Source organism: Diadema setosum, chromosome 8 (assembly GCF_964275005.1).
Source record: "Diadema setosum chromosome 8, eeDiaSeto1, whole genome shotgun sequence".
NCBI classification, from domain to species: domain Eukaryota; kingdom Metazoa; phylum Echinodermata; class Echinoidea; order Diadematoida; family Diadematidae; genus Diadema; species Diadema setosum.
In genome coordinates, this window is record NC_092692.1 from 15,411,071 (window position 1) to 15,427,073 (window position 16,003).

The 16,003-nt window shown below is 39.7% G+C and overlaps 1 protein-coding gene across 1 annotated transcript; it reads left to right on the top strand.

The window, feature by feature from the left end:
• The first annotated feature begins 455 nt into the window (after positions 1-455).
• Positions 456-15,004, top strand: LOC140231945 (tektin-3-like). Its single transcript, XM_072312092.1, has 6 exons — positions 456-1,151; positions 4,241-4,311; positions 8,282-8,425; positions 11,899-12,121; positions 12,680-12,834; positions 13,704-15,004. Exons 1-6 carry the CDS (start codon positions 456-458, stop codon positions 13,924-13,926), a joined length of 1,512 nt encoding a protein of 503 aa, XP_072168193.1. The 3' UTR covers positions 13,927-15,004.
• Positions 15,005-16,003: the final 999 nt, after the last annotated feature.

Here is a 16,003-nt window from a genome sequence, read left to right on the forward strand (position 1 = left end):
AGTCATCGGTATCTAAGCTATTGTTACTCTTCTGGTAGGGGGCGCGGGATACCGCTATCCGGCTCCAACATGGCGTCCTTAGCAACGCCGTCAAAGGCCATGGCCCGTCATGCGTGACTATCGCATGCGGCGAGCTCCCCGTCGTATCTATAAACATAAAAGCCACAGTCGTGCGGGGAGAGTACACGCGCGGAGTAGTGCTGCCACTTTTCGCCGGGGTATTGCCCAGTTTAGACAAGTTTTAGAGTGGATATTCCAGTCCTAACTGCGAATCATTTTGACAACATTTTGCTGTGACAACAGTTTGAAGTTTACCTGACTGACTTTACTTCGCTGTCTTCTCATTGGAGTTGTTTCACTCGCACGAGGGACAGTTTCTGATCTCGTTACCGTCAAGTACCTATTTCATCACAGAGTTGAAGCGTGTTCTTACAAAACCCCCACAAACCAGCACCATGCAGGAATATAGTGGACAAACCATGACTTCCAGCTACTTCCAAGCCCCCAAGATTGGCACAGGCAACACCTTTCTGCCACCACTGGAGAGTACCATGCAGGCCTCTTACAAGAGCTACGCCCCACCTTTCACGGTGAGCCAATCTCTCCACCTACCGTGGAAGGCGAGCACCTACTACCGCGGGGCCCAGAAGTCGATGCCAATGAGTCGAAGCGCGCCAGAAATCAACCCCAGCACCCTGTACCGCGACGACACTATGATGAAGGTCCCCCCTCTCATGCCCTCTGCCCGGACGGCACTCTTCTCTAAGTACACCCCTCACGACTGGTTCAAGAGCAACAACAGCAACTACCGCACCTCTGACATGACCCGAGGAGCCGCCCAGCGACTCCGCGACGAGAACATCCGAATCTGCCACGACACCGACGCCCGCACGGTGAAGACCCAGCAGGATTCCAGCAAGAACCTCGGCGACCGCCTCGCCGACATCAACTTCTGGAAGTCCGAAGTCGTCCATGAACTCGACGAGATGGGCAAGGAGATCAACGACGTGACGGAGTGGAAGAGGAGGTTAGAGAACGCCCTGAAGAACACCGAAGGTCCGCTGCAGATCGCTCAGGAATGCCTTTTCAGTAGGGAGAAACGACAAGGAATCGACCTCGTCAACGACGCTGTAGAGAAGGAACTGATCAAGGTAATAATAATTTCGCTGTAAAAACTTTGCCAAATTTTCTACGAAACTCGTAATTTTCCTTCATTCTAACGTTTCCTGAACGCATCACCACGTTAACGTTTACAATGTGTATAATGTATGTTAACCTGCCGCTGTCACAACTCATGTGTTTGTTGAATCTATGAAACAAAAACAAAGAAAAACAAATTCTGAAGATAACGGAAGAATGTAATGTCACATATAATTGACTGATTGATATATCCTATGAACAAAAGTTCATTACTTTGAAGTTTGAACGCCAATGTAAACATTTGAAGTCGATAATTTGGTAATTATTTGTGAACGCATCGGCATTACAGAGATCAATCGCGAAACTCAAGTCAGGGCAAGTCATATAATGGAAGTTTTAGACAGGCTCACAAAGATTTATCAATTGGTTTATCATTAAAGCTAATGACCAATGGAACATTGTCTGAACTTATTGAAAAAAAAAAGGGCGATGAAGTCAGACAATTTTGATATTTGTTTCAGTACTAACTTCACTGTTGTCTGTATTACAAAATCAGTGTGTTTTACATAATCAGTACTTTTAGCGCTTCCTGTCTTAACCTTCACTATTATCTCGGTAGTCTGCAATGTAGTTTGTAACGAGGAAAATATAACAAATATGATTATTCTCTCTTGGATACAACCAACAACAACAACAACAACAACAACAACAACAACAACAACAACAACAACAACAACAACAACAGCAACGGAAACAACATCTAAAGCCCCTCAATGAGACCCTAACATACATGTACACATAGAGTACGATCCGTCAAATCACCTCTTAAAGACTATCGTGAACATCGCAATTGGATAAACCATAACAACAACAACAACAACAACGACAACGCTTAGTAATTTATTGAGAATCTCATTTTGGCATATTCTACAAGAGAAGAGAAGAAAGAACTGACTGCCTTTCCATTCCCCTTGTACATTTCCGACTATCCACACAGGCACGTGCTGTTTATCAAATCTTGTTGGTAGAAAAAGGCAGAAAAGGAAACCTGGGTAGTGCAGGGAAAACTCATCTCGCTGAATCCCACTTGAGACGCTCAAGATGGGTTTCTTTGTTGACCGGTGTACCTTTCAGCTCACGAAAAACACTCCAGGCATTACCGCCGTTCTAAACGCCATCCTGTCAACAGCTTTAACTCCACTGCCCCACTTGAAAAACTATTTTTATGCCACAGAACGAAAGAAAATTAGCTAGTGTACCTCAGTTGAGGATTCTTATCCTATCCGTAGAGTGGAAAAAAGAGAGATCGCGAAGACAGATCACTTAGCACTTTTGTCATATTATGTCTTGTTATGATTTTATTTGATTCAGTGTACCATGGAAACAAAGGACTTTGTAAAAACATAATTTCAAGACTACATTGTACATTCGCTCCTTTGATATTTTTTTTTGGATCATTCTTTGTTGACGGTATCAACATACATAGTTTCAATTCATGTTTGTTTTTCTCTTATTAGATGCCGTTCAATTTTTGTAAAGCGCCCAAATAAAATAAATTTCATAAAAGAGAAAAGAAAACATAGGACGGCTTTATGAAATAACTATTGCACTCCGTGTCGTCTGCTACCAGTTGAAGATTCGCGCTGACCTAAATGCGCATGACGGTCGCCATGGTGATGACAATGCCCCAATGGGAGTGGCTATTGTGCATCCATGGTATCAATAACAATGGACAGCGTGTCATGGGTGAATTGTCTCTCACTCCCAAACACAAAAATCGATAGGGATAATGTTTTTGTTGTCAAGTCGGCTTACATGTGCAAGGCGGAAAGACAACTCTCATTGGCGAGTCCGCGGGTGACGTCGCGTTTCATTCATAAAATTCGAGGAGCACTGTTGGGCCGGTGTCGTATGAACAGGGTGGAGCGATGGTCGCGGTAGATTAACATGAACGCGAGCCAAGTTACCTGTACTTATCGCATCATATCAAAACTAATTTAGACGATGTAGGGTTTCATTGTAAATTGATTTTGTATACCATCTGGTTAAATTATGATTTCAAAAGCGCAGATATCAAAAACGATTTAGGGAGCAAAATCATGTCATCATCAATGCACGCTGAACGGACAAATCTCAAATTGGTGAATTTCAAACTTGAGATCAGACTAAGTCAAATCTTGGTGAAGAAAAATATGTGTACGACTTCAGAGAATGGTTAAAGTAGTAACATGTGACAAAGGTACAAAAAATCAGCTGATATGACATACTCATGGATCTATTCAGTTTAATATCCCGACAAATCCCTCTTCAAGGTTTTGAAAAACAAAGTAAACGAAAACGCCAAAACCAATGAGAAAGGTTTCAAGAGTACAGTAACATTCTCTTTGCTTAATATCATGCTTTGATATTAGAAGGAAAATAATCAATAATTCGTTTTATTCAAATGAACAGATGAATCACATCTAGTCATCAACGTGTTTACAATGATTGATAATGTATGATCTTTTCAACATTTAATCATTGCCTTTGTAAATTTGCACTTTGGTATTACAAAGTGCAAGAGTAGACTCAACAAACACATCCCATATAGAAATGCCTCATCTTAATAAGAATGTATCATTCATGCATGTCTGTATATAATCTCAGTTACGATTTGAAGAAAATGTTATTTGAGGTTATTGGTGTTTGTTTGTTTGTTTGTTTGTTTGTTGTTTTTTTTTTTGGGGGGGGGGGGGGGTATAGCTCTGTTTTAGTCTAATATAGAATGTAAAAGGTATATTTGTATTTTAAAGAGAAACCCGATTTCAGATGAACGAGAAAAGAGGAGAAATACATTCGAAACAGGTTTCATGGGAATTGCATTTCTTTACATGTAAGAAACATTATCAATCATCTAATTATCATTTGCAAAAGGCAAACAACCTGACGTTTTCGTGTATAAAATCTTAGCCATTTTCTTTCTGTCTTATTCAGGTTGGACTAAGTTGTAGTCTCCTTATTTTGAAATCTCTCAATCATGTAATTTTCAGCCCGTTTCTAGTTTTCTTTTCTCTTACTAAATATGTTGCATTTCGTAATGACTTTTTTTTTGCATTCACAGGAAGTGAACACAATCCAGAAATGCCAGGCTCACCTGAAGAAGATGATTGATCGTGCCAACACACAGCTTAGGTAAGGATCATCGGATGATCTTTTGATCTCTTCCAAAAAGAGTTATTATCTTCACCGTTCATAAGTTTTAGAGTTAGACTACAAGGAACAATATCGATCAGTACAATGCCGCTATCTTTGATGGAATCAACATGGAAATCTTCGCAGGAAATGTTCTTTTTTTTTTCTGGTCTAAATATCAGTGAGAAATAATAAGTTATAGCAGCGACAGAAAAGTCCTCAGGACCTCGTCACTTGTTTCCCAGTAGTCTTAACAAACGTGACCAGTCGTCATGTATGTTTCATCATCCAATGTTAAAACCCCCCTTCGGCGTTGTGTACGGTGACTACAAAATAAGGCAGGCTTGTCTGGTATGGCTACGACTCTTATGCCGTAGACCGTCGCCATGGCAACCACACCCAGACGATAATTGCACATTCATGAAAGTTTGATTAGCAGGTGTTTGCGCCCACCTGCCGACATTTTAGGCAAACATGGCGACACATTGTGACCAGATTTCAGCCAGCGGCGAGGAAATCGCAGCATTCGAACGCATGCAGACATGAATGGAGTGAACGCGCTGTTTTCCCTGTTTATATTCGTTACAAAACGCTCCACAAGACAAGATAACTTTTGTCTATGCTTGAGGGTCATCATTCGTTTTAGCTAGTGTATTTCTTTCCGAGAGTCCATGCCTTCATTTACAGCACTAGAACAGTATAAAGCAGAACACTGGCTCTCAAGATCCCCGTAGAAATACCAAAGAGGCGTGTACAAGAGTACGACACATACGGCGGTGAAATAGCATGTTTCAGGCGTTAACGATTGTCAGTCCGTTGGGGTTTGGAATAGAGACTGAATACAAAACAGTGATCGGACAGTTTTTTTACCATGTCTTCCTTAAAATTCCTATATCTCTTTTCTTACACCTTGTACAGTAAGATATGCTATGTGTCACAGGATAAGAATTTCGACACTGTATGTCGTATCTCGATAATTCATAGCGAATAAAGGAGGGAAGTGATTCAATGCATTGACCAGTTGCTTGGGAGCTGACGTCAGCACACCATAAAGCTCTTGTCTCTGTCACACATGCTGCGTTCAGAAAGTCACAGAGAATGAATGGAAAGACGACAACGTCCGGGTTTCCGGAGAGGTTCCTCCGACTCCCCCCCCCCCCCCCCCCCAGTTTTCGTTCAGGCCGTACCTCTTCTTGGTTCATGCAGGGAGGTGAGATCACCTCCCTGGTTCATGCTTCGTAATAAGAACTATAGACCCGTGACGGACGCGCTGACGCGCTGTGGTAAACAAGAGTTTTATGATGTCCAGGTAATAATACTCAAGAATTGTCAACGACTTAACAGATTTAAGACCCTTTAAGCACGTAGGTTAGTATTCCAAAACCAGTGATATCCTAGATTGGGGACAGTGAAATGAAAGAGCGAAAATAAAGTGAAATACATTGACAAGACGAGCAGAAATTCTGCAAAACAAGGTGCAGAGACGAGAAATGATAATACGAGGGCAAGAGAACGAAAGGAAAAAAAAAAGAAGAATATCAGTCAAATAAGATTAATCTTTCATGTGAGATATTGCTTTTAGTCCACTCCAAGTTTGTTAAGGCGCTGGACCAGATGAGCGATTCGGAAGATAACAAGATAAATTTATGACTCTTTGGTAAACATCCTCTCATTAACAATTGAACAAATAGGGTAAATTGTAAATCATGTTTGACTTTGTATTTGTTTGCTTGCAGTGGCGTGGGTTTATTTCTCTCAACCTGTGTACTGACCAAGTTTCAATACTCCCGTCGTCATGGCGACAATTGCCAGCAGTTGTTTGGTATCATAATAATTATATTGAAAGAAGAATTATTCCGAACTTTGATCGCATCAAGCACCAATATACACATTGACCTACGGAAGATATGGAGTGGTCATATATTTTCGTGAAATTAATTGGAAATAATATGCTCACAACATTTGTGATGTTTCCCAATTGCAAAGTACATTTGGTAGCTTGCATTTTCCGCTTCAATCCTGGTCTAGATGAGATAGCGGACAAATTCAAAAGGAAGTTGAGATGTCTAATGAAACATTTATTGCTAACCATTCCTACTTTATTCATGAATCGGATGTTGACCGTTGCCTTGAATTCGAGACCCTTGAGACACTCTTTGTTGCCCTAGCAACAACATTGACTGGCATTGACTGAATAATGAGAAAGATGTATACCAGAGGAAGAGACAAAACTGGTAGTCATGCCCCCTGACAACGAAGGAATCAAAACTCACTAAATATCGCGGGCAGTAAATCGAACACTCGTGCGTGGCCGTAATCAAACAAGCCTTTTCGCCCGAGCAAACACTTGGGTCAAAAGATGAAGTTTGTTTGGGTACAAATTCCACTCTGACAAAAGAGGAACGTGCGCATATAATGAAACCCTTTTGCTGTTTGCTCCTAAAATCCAAACTCCACTCCGAGATTTTGAAATGTTGAAATATATCTCTCTGTGTTGTCAAGTGGCGAATGAAACGACGGACAAATGACCACTTAAGTGATTCGCTATGGCGACACTGGTCACGCTATCTTTTGTCAGTTCACAACCACGACGACCTCGAAAAAAAATCGTCATCGCTCGGGCACACGTAAATAAGGACTATAGCAGTAAACCAATTAGAAAGCAAATGTAGAATAATGTTGTTTAATGTATATTGGCGCTGCCGCTCACTCAGCCTCCTATACATGAACGCTTGTGTCCCAAGTTCATCGCTGTAGGTGTCGCATGGTGACAGAACAGACACCTGTTTTATTTTTAGAGGAACGAGAGATGCCGAAATCTTGACCTTTGACCCTTGACGAATGCACAGTTTACCGACCGAGCTATATGAGCCGTCGATGTTTTAAAATCTTCTCTCGGGTAACGCGTGTTGGGTGCTCCCTTTACAAAACATTATCCTCGTTTTCTTTAAGCGAGCTCATAAACGTATTCATCATGTTTATAAATGTTGCTATCGTTGTCTGGCTTTGATTTCGTTTAGATGTCGTGCTCATTAACGACCCTGACATGCGCGCTTGTTTGGCCAGACATTTTACACCGCCAAAGTTAAAATCGGAGCAGCCTACACTTTGTTGGTTACAGTTAAGTAACCAGCGTCTTTTAATGTTTCATGCTGCCGGATGATTTCAGTGCGGAACCAAGAGAAGAGAGAGAATTATAAAAGAGAAGATTCATTGCATTAGGTCTGGAAACTGAGGTCGACTACCCCGAAAAAAGGTGTTCGATAGATCTCGAATCTACTGTACATGCACTGAAACTGTCTGGAATAAGATCACAGTACAGTTTAGGTTGCATCTTTGACATTAAATTATTATTGCATTGTCATATAAATTGTCTACCAACGATAACTTTGACGGTGAAAGGGACTATAGATGTTAAATTTTAGACCAAAAACTTGATTTAACATATTTTTTGGCTTTGTTTTTTGTACGAAGGAATGGGAGGGTTGAAAGTTATGACAACTTCTTATTTTGCGCGTGTCGAGCGACCAATATCACTACATGCCGAATTCATGTGAGACTACAATGTGGAAATGAAACAATCAAGAATTTGGATGTCCAATTTCTACGTATAGCTTGTACCAATGTGTTTTCCTTTTTTTTTCTTTGTCTGTTAGAGATAATTTGAATATATATTCAAATTATCTCTAACTATATAGTAAGAAATTGCACTTTCAGGAAAGCCTTTACTTTTTTCCGTATAATGTTTTGTTTTCGATGTTTTATTTGCTGCTGCTTCAACAACCTTTCAATGACAATTATCATAAGAAAGTATATACCTGCTTCAGAGTATGTAGGTGTAAAGGTCTGTATGCTTGACTCTAGATTACTTATACATCCGTGAGACATGAGATAAACAGGAATTTTTATCATGCTGGTATGAATGTATAATTAGTGAGTAATATTATTATCGTTTTCGATGATATTCCAGCATGGACCGAGCTGCCCAGCACGAACTGGAGAAGGATCTGACGGACAAGTTCCGCGCACTGGCCATCGATAACAGGTGTCACCAGCTGGCCAATACCTCTCAGGGTCTCGGCTTCTTCCGCGGCGTTGAGGGCGTCGACCAGACGTAAGTATCATTACATCATTTTTTTTTTCGTTTTCTGAAACTTTTTTTTTTCTGGTAGGTTGGATTCATGTTGATCTGTGATATTTGTTGCAGGAAACAACAGCAACACAAAAATTAAGAAAACAATATCAGTTGTTACATGATGATGGGGGGGGGGGGTATCGCTCAAGTGGCATATATATAACTAAATCTTGTGATTTTTTTTTGTCATAGATGTTTCTTCTTCTGCGATTGCATTTGAAAGCGTAACATTTTATTACAATATCTGAAAGTCTTACCCATTAAAGTAATGCAACAAAAACAAAGAAGATTTAAACACTAACCACGAATCAAACGAGTGGAACGACACGTGGTTCAACCTCCTCCCTCGTGATTTACTTTAAAGAAGTATTTCAAAGCGTGTTGGCTCATGCTCAAATCGAGATACATTATGTGGGAAGGAGAGAGGCAAACCACGGAAATTTCACTACAAAATTATTCAATTCAATTCAATTCAATATGGGTTTATTGACAATAAAAAGAACATGCAGCTCAATAGCTGAAATTGTTCATTTTACAATTAAAAGACATATACGACATTGTCAAAAAAAAAATATATATATACAAATGAAGTTGTTGACTGCAAATTACCCCAAATTAACTGCTTCGCAAAAGTCACACTTTCACGAAATCATGTAACAAAACTCTCATGTAATACAACACAGTATCCTGTTTCTATTGTAGGTGTAATTAAAGTGATAGAATATACACCGCAGAAAAAGTAAGGGGATTTTGAAAGGCTTACAGTACGTTACACATTATAGAGCACGGCATACGTCGACTGACGGCGGACGCGGTGTCCATAGCAACTGCCATAGTTACGTGTGTTCCCGCTACCTGCCGGCACAGGTAGTTTAGCCACCTTACCTACTCTCTATCGATCGATTTCGCGTTGTGTATCGACCGGTGCGATACAGGACAAATGTACCGATCCCTTTGTTGACTGCAGAAGTGACTGTTAGTGAAGCCGGCTGCACGCTCTTCCAATAACACAAATTGAGGGAATGTAGCATTGTAAAAATGTCTTAGAAGGGATGATAGTGCATTTGCACAGACGATCGATTACGAGCTTTTGTCATGCAAGGAGTGGCATGACTGTCACTTGCTTAGGGACAAATCGACACCATGCCATCTGGATCGTCACCGACTGAAATGTTTTAAGTGTTTCTAGTAACGGCATCTCACTGCACATTAAGGATATTAGGAAAATGTGTGTTTGAATGAATCCATACCATGGTCATTTTAGAACGTGTGAGGTTGAATAAACACAAAGGAGGAAAGAGATTAATATATAGATATCAATAGATAGATGGATCGATGGATAGATAGATAGATAGATAGATAGATAGATAGATAGATAGATAGATAGATAGATACAAAGAAGTAGATAAATTGATAAGAAAGAAAGGCAATGAAGGAGGAAAGAGATTAACATAGATATAGATATATAGACAGATTTTTAACAGAGAAAGAGGTAGATATTTATTGGTAGAAAGAAAGACGAAGGCCACACAATATAGAAAGAAATATTACAAAGTTTCAGCTGAAAAAACCCCCAATAAAAACCAAAACAAAACACGATACTTTTGGCGAAGACGATTTCTTTCCATACGTTCCGTGTCTACCAGTCTTCTGGCCATACATTATAAAGTTCTACCTTTTGCCATTATATGATTGCCACATGAATCATACTGTCAAGCTCCAATGATCCATTTTTTCCCCATGACCTTCACAAATGAATGCTTCTGAATTCAAGACACTGTCAGTTTTCAAGACCTCAGAAAGACAGGAGTTCTGACAAATATTTTTCTTTCCGCTAAGGGCCTCGGAAAAAAGAAGACTTGAGACGTTAGGGTTGCGTTATTTACGAAGGGCCTTAGCACGGCTCTGCAAATTTAACATTCTTCTTAAGCAAACACTGGCGTTCAAGAGGAATTCACTTCTATTTGAGCCGTCCAGAAAACCAAATAAAATCGCCCAAGTGAGGAAAAGATTTTTAAGAATATTCCGTCCCTCTGTCTACAGTAGCAATCTTTGTGGCTCATGCAAGAACGCAGTGCGCGGAACTTTGCGTAACCTTGACGACAGCTGCTAGGCAACAGAGTAGATTGATCCGCCGGAACAGAAACGATTCTCCGGCTCCGAATCGCTTGCGGGTTTCTACGACAGTGATCCATGGTCAATAATTTCAATAACAAAACAGTTTCATTACCATCCGGGCACAATTGATATTGCTACGGTAACGGGGGAAATTGGCATTTCTATTGAAATGAATTCATCGAGAAAGAGCAATTCATTAAAAATGTCGAGTGAAATGGTGGTTCGTAGAAAGGTCCATTCAGGAGTTTTTCTCATACAAATGACAAAATTCCATCAATCATTGAACAGCAGATCAACCAGATAATTGGACGCACTGCAAATTAAATTTTGGCTCCGTTTGTTGCAATTTTGCATTGCACGTTGTCTGGATAACTGACTTGCAGTGTTTAACAATATAAAGATATTCAGACTATTATCAAGGAAACCCATGAGACGAGCACAGAAAGCCGTTCATTTCTTTTGCCAGTAGTTTATTTTTCTGTTAAAAAAAAAAAAAAAAATCACACAATTTTGTGTTCCCTGAAGTTTTGATACGGTAATCTCTCTCTCTTTTTTCTTACATCCAACAAATAAATTTAGTTTGGACAAAACTGACCCGTAAATACCACTTTATCAATAGCCTGTTCTTTAGCGAAATTGTGGAGTTGAATATACAGTAACACATCACAATCAATTGTACATTACTCCGTCGAAAATAATGTGGGTAATACACGTAAACATGGTAGACTTTCACATGAAGCATAAATTCCGGAACAACACGGAAATAACTGGCAAACGTCTATAGGAAATGGACATTGAATGATAGTACATCCAGCAACGCAAGTGTACACAATTGTTAAGAAAAGTATAGCAAAAATAAATTAAAAGTAAACCAATCAAACGACGAGCAAAACGAACAAGATACTGTCCTAATCCTCAAGACACCATCATCTCAATATAATTTCAATATCCATTCCACACAAACAGGTTGCCAAAAATAGATGATAATGGCGATGGTATGATTTAGTAATGTACAAGTCAAGGCCTTCAGATACTTTATGAGGACATGAGAATCGAAACAAGTTACCGGTAGAGGGAAACGTCATGTCGCGTTTCTGCAGAAACGGAAAAAGGAAAACCATGGCATTAAGATATATGCTTTGAAAGATGAGCCCGGTCAGACAGAGTAATTCATGATTTATGTTGTAAATAAACCTTTACACTGCTTATACCTTTTTATAACATACCGTCTGTATATACCTATGTAGCTTTAGAAGTATGCGCCCTGTAATCTTAAAGTTTGTTAACATTGAGCATTCAGAAAAGCTATAATCACGCCCTCTCTGTCCACACAGCGTCACGATTCCCGAGAGCTGGGCCAAGTTCAGCAACGACAACATCCTGCGGTCCCAGCGGGAGAGGAATTCCTCCAAGGGCCTGCGCAGCGACATCGACGGCTCCCTGCACGAGACGTCGAATGAGATGTGGACGCAGTACAACACCGTCAACGTCGCCTTCAGCGGCCGCATCGCCGAGACTATGGACGCGAGGAACAACATCCAGGCACATCTGGCCAGAGTAAGTGTTTGTTCCGTTTCTGCCATTTCTAATGATCGATGTAAAAGCAAAATCATGTCATTTTCCGCAGTCCCTCAAAAAAAAAAAAAGAAAAAAAAAAAGGAAGAGAAATTAGGTAAGGGAACATGCGGCATATATATATATATATATTATGTATTTTTTTTTTCGGCTGCATATTTTCTTAACGAATCGGATCTATAATGCTCTGTATTGATTCGGTAACAGTCATAAAACAAATTGCATCTGTAGTAAAATGACGGGAAAATTCATTGCAGAGAGATACACCAAGAAAAGAAGTTGTGTCTTATATCAGCAGTCTCAGTTGAACAATGGCAACAGTTGGGAGGCATATGACGGTATTATCAAAGCATTTTACGTGTTTGAATACAAGAGACAAACTATTTTATTATATAACATGTATTTCTATAAGGTGACTTGGAGGTCTGCACTGAAACCGTTGTTATATCTTAAATTTTGTTGTGGCATAAAGACCTTAAAAACCGGTGTTTTACTCGATGGATGTCTTCTAAATTTTTCCTGTTTGCTACCCTCTTGTAGGTGCTGCAAGAAATCAACGAGATGGAGAACAACATCGAGCTCCTGCGAAAGTCCATCAAGGACAAGGAGGCTCCCATGCAGGTGGCTCAGACCCGTCTGGAGAACAGGACCAGGAGACCAAACGTGGAGCTCTGCCGCGATCAGCCACAGCACAGGTAAGCCTCCAGAGGATTTGTCACCTAGCAACGCTCTAACCACGCCTCTCCGATACCATACTAGTACTTGTCGACTCCATGGCAATGTGTTACAAATGCACTTTTGTCCATTGACACATTATGCCAGAACTTTCCGTTGTGTTCCTTCGGTAGGGGTTTGATATTGTAACTATCTTTTTGTTGTTATTCCCCTCATTTTTGTTCATCCCAGAATCCCCTAGGATACCTCTCCCACTGGAAGAGAACTCTGTGATTATGAGCATTGTTGTGATTTCATGCATGTTCTCGTGTCGTGTTCAATCACCTCACGTTCAGCTATCTAAGCATCAACTACATCAATGCTCACAACAATACGTAGGTCTCTGCTTAACCTTGGCCCTTTGTTTTACTTGTCAAAATGAAGAGAACAATTGATCTGGCTTTATTGTCCATTCCAAACCACAAACCTTGCTACAAATACTATGACATTTGGCCTGCGGACATCGGGTAGAACAAGGAAACAAACACGGATTCCTTGAAGCAGCCACAGGCTATGAGATTTGTTGTGATTTGGGACAGACAACAGGGGTAGGAATAACACCTGTACAAATTAATTTCTCGACTTCTATAGTCTGTCCATTAATCCAACGAGCCACACTTTTCGCAAGCCCTTACCTATAAACGTGTTTAACTCTGTCCATCTGTATTTTTCATGGTTCAGATTTGATGATATCGACATAAAACATTGTGCATTCATATTTTGATATGTGAACATGTCTTTCATTTCTCAAAATGATAGTCAACATCGATTCCTCCAATAAGAATAAAAATCTTTACTGACTGATTATGTTTCAGCTCATCATTTTCTGTCCTTTCATTCCATTCTTCAGGTTGGTACGCGAAGTTGGCGAAATCTACGAGACAGTCGACATTCTCCAGAATCGTCTGCGCGCCGCAGAGAGCGCGCTGCAAGAGCTCGTCCGCACCAAGACGACGCTGGAGCACGACCTGGGAGTCAAGAACAACTCTCTCTACGTCGACAAGGAAAAGTGCATGGGTGTCCGCAAGACCTATCCCACGACAGCGAAGCTCGCCGGTTACCGCGGCCAGTGAAGCCGGGGCGCGATATCCCGGCATCAAATGGACACGTGGGTCGAATTCAGCTGATTTTGAGAACTGCTACGCGTTTGACTCCTTCGGAAAGCGAATCAGTCAATATTTTCTCAATACTGTGCTTTGCTAGCTGTGTTTTTTCGTTTCTTCAACACGTTTCTGAGCGTGACATGTCTCGGTTTCTGTGCCGAACGTATGTGTATATTATCTTCCGTTGCTTTCGAAATGCCCATTTTTAAGAGATTGTGTTCAACATCTTTCCTCTGTCGATAATCTTCTTACCTCTTAAATGATGTTGCATAAAAATATACAGCAACTGACGCAAGTAGGCAACTACCATGTTGACGTCAGAGCACATACGGATTTGCTTTATCGTCATCACTCTAACATTGTGAAGATGTTGCTTTTTATTTTCTGAATTCGATAGACCTCATTATGGACAAAATGTTGTTGCCATGACGATTGTCTGCTTGCTTTTCAAACTTGTCCTTGTACGTGAAATGAGTTTAAAATAACCCCAGATCGGATTTCTGCAGTTAACGTTCGTGAAAGGGCAAAGTACGTCTGTCATAAGCTTTGAAAAGTACATGTCTCTGCAGTTCTACTTGCAGTCTACTCAATACTGAGTAAATCTATGTGGAGTTAGTGTATGTGCAAGGGTTTAAACTGTGACCACTAGTATGGCGCCCTCTGTCGCCAATATATTAAATGCCTACCATTATCTTGATTGTATCTATTCGTTCATTGTCATCATCATCTTTTTTTTTTCTTTTTAATCGGGACTCAAGTGTTTTTAATAAAGGCATCTCGATTTGTTTTTCATCAAGGGATCGTCTTACACGCACATATTATTAACTTCATAAATTTCAATAACTATTACACCCCTATATTGATTAGATCAGTTATTACATTTAAGATATGTAGGCCTAGAGTAGGAAACCTGCGTAGGGGAACCCGAAGAATTAGCATTACAGTATGCAATATCACCATATGTATATAATCTAAATATTGTCAAAGGCATTATAAGGAATTCAGATGCAAATTCCTGTATCTAGAAGGGTTTCTGCATTTGTATTCTACGTTGGTTTTTTTTTTTTTTTTTTTTTACATATTTATAAGCCTAAGTTCATATATTTTTCTTGCTCTTAATTGATATGAAAAACAGTGCATCCGTCCAACATTGTTGTGCATTAGTAGGCTAGATATCATAATTCTATCATATCTGCATGATTATATTAGTAATTATATTTTTCCTGATGCTTATTTTGCCTTCAGAATGTAACATATTCATGCCGCCATGTAAATTGATCATGTCGTTTATGAAGTTGATCGGCATGAAAAGAAGAAAATTTTGATTATTGCTATTGTCAATGATGAATATGATTTACATTTTCTACATGCCCGTTGCCTGACATTTGCTGTGCCTCAATGATTATTTCATTGTATATCGACAGTGGCAATAATTTCATTTTTGTTTCTGGGAGACAGCCAAAACTTGAAACGGAGAGAATATGAGATTGAACAAGATACCATCATAGAAAGCATATGAGGAACAAAATGGATCGTTAAAACTAAAAGCAGTATTTGGAGTTGTATATAATACGAGGAAGATTTTATCGCTTTGTACATTAGGGTGAAAGCGATGTTATATAGTCTTTGCAGATTTATGAATGAAATGTAATTATTGCCTTTTGCATGCCATAACATTATGATATGTTAGTGTTCAGAATTAACTATGCAATTCTTAAAAAAAAAGCTTCACTCGGTATGCTTTGTGTTTGTTCACGAGTGCGTGTAAAATAATCACGTGTGAAAAAATAAAACAAAAGCTTAATATTCACTATAAAATGCTTGTTTCTCTACGCGTTTATTCATTCTCATAGAGACAAGAATTCTTACAAATTGTTTTCACCAGTAAAGGCGTTGGTGAAATATGGAACAAAGTTATCAGTGTGGATGGCATGATTTAAACGCACTCAGACGTGACGAACTGTAGACTTCATGAGGCCTTAAAGGAGAAATCCCGGTCCAAATATAAGTTAGTCTGATAAAAAGTTTAGATAAGGAAGTTACGACA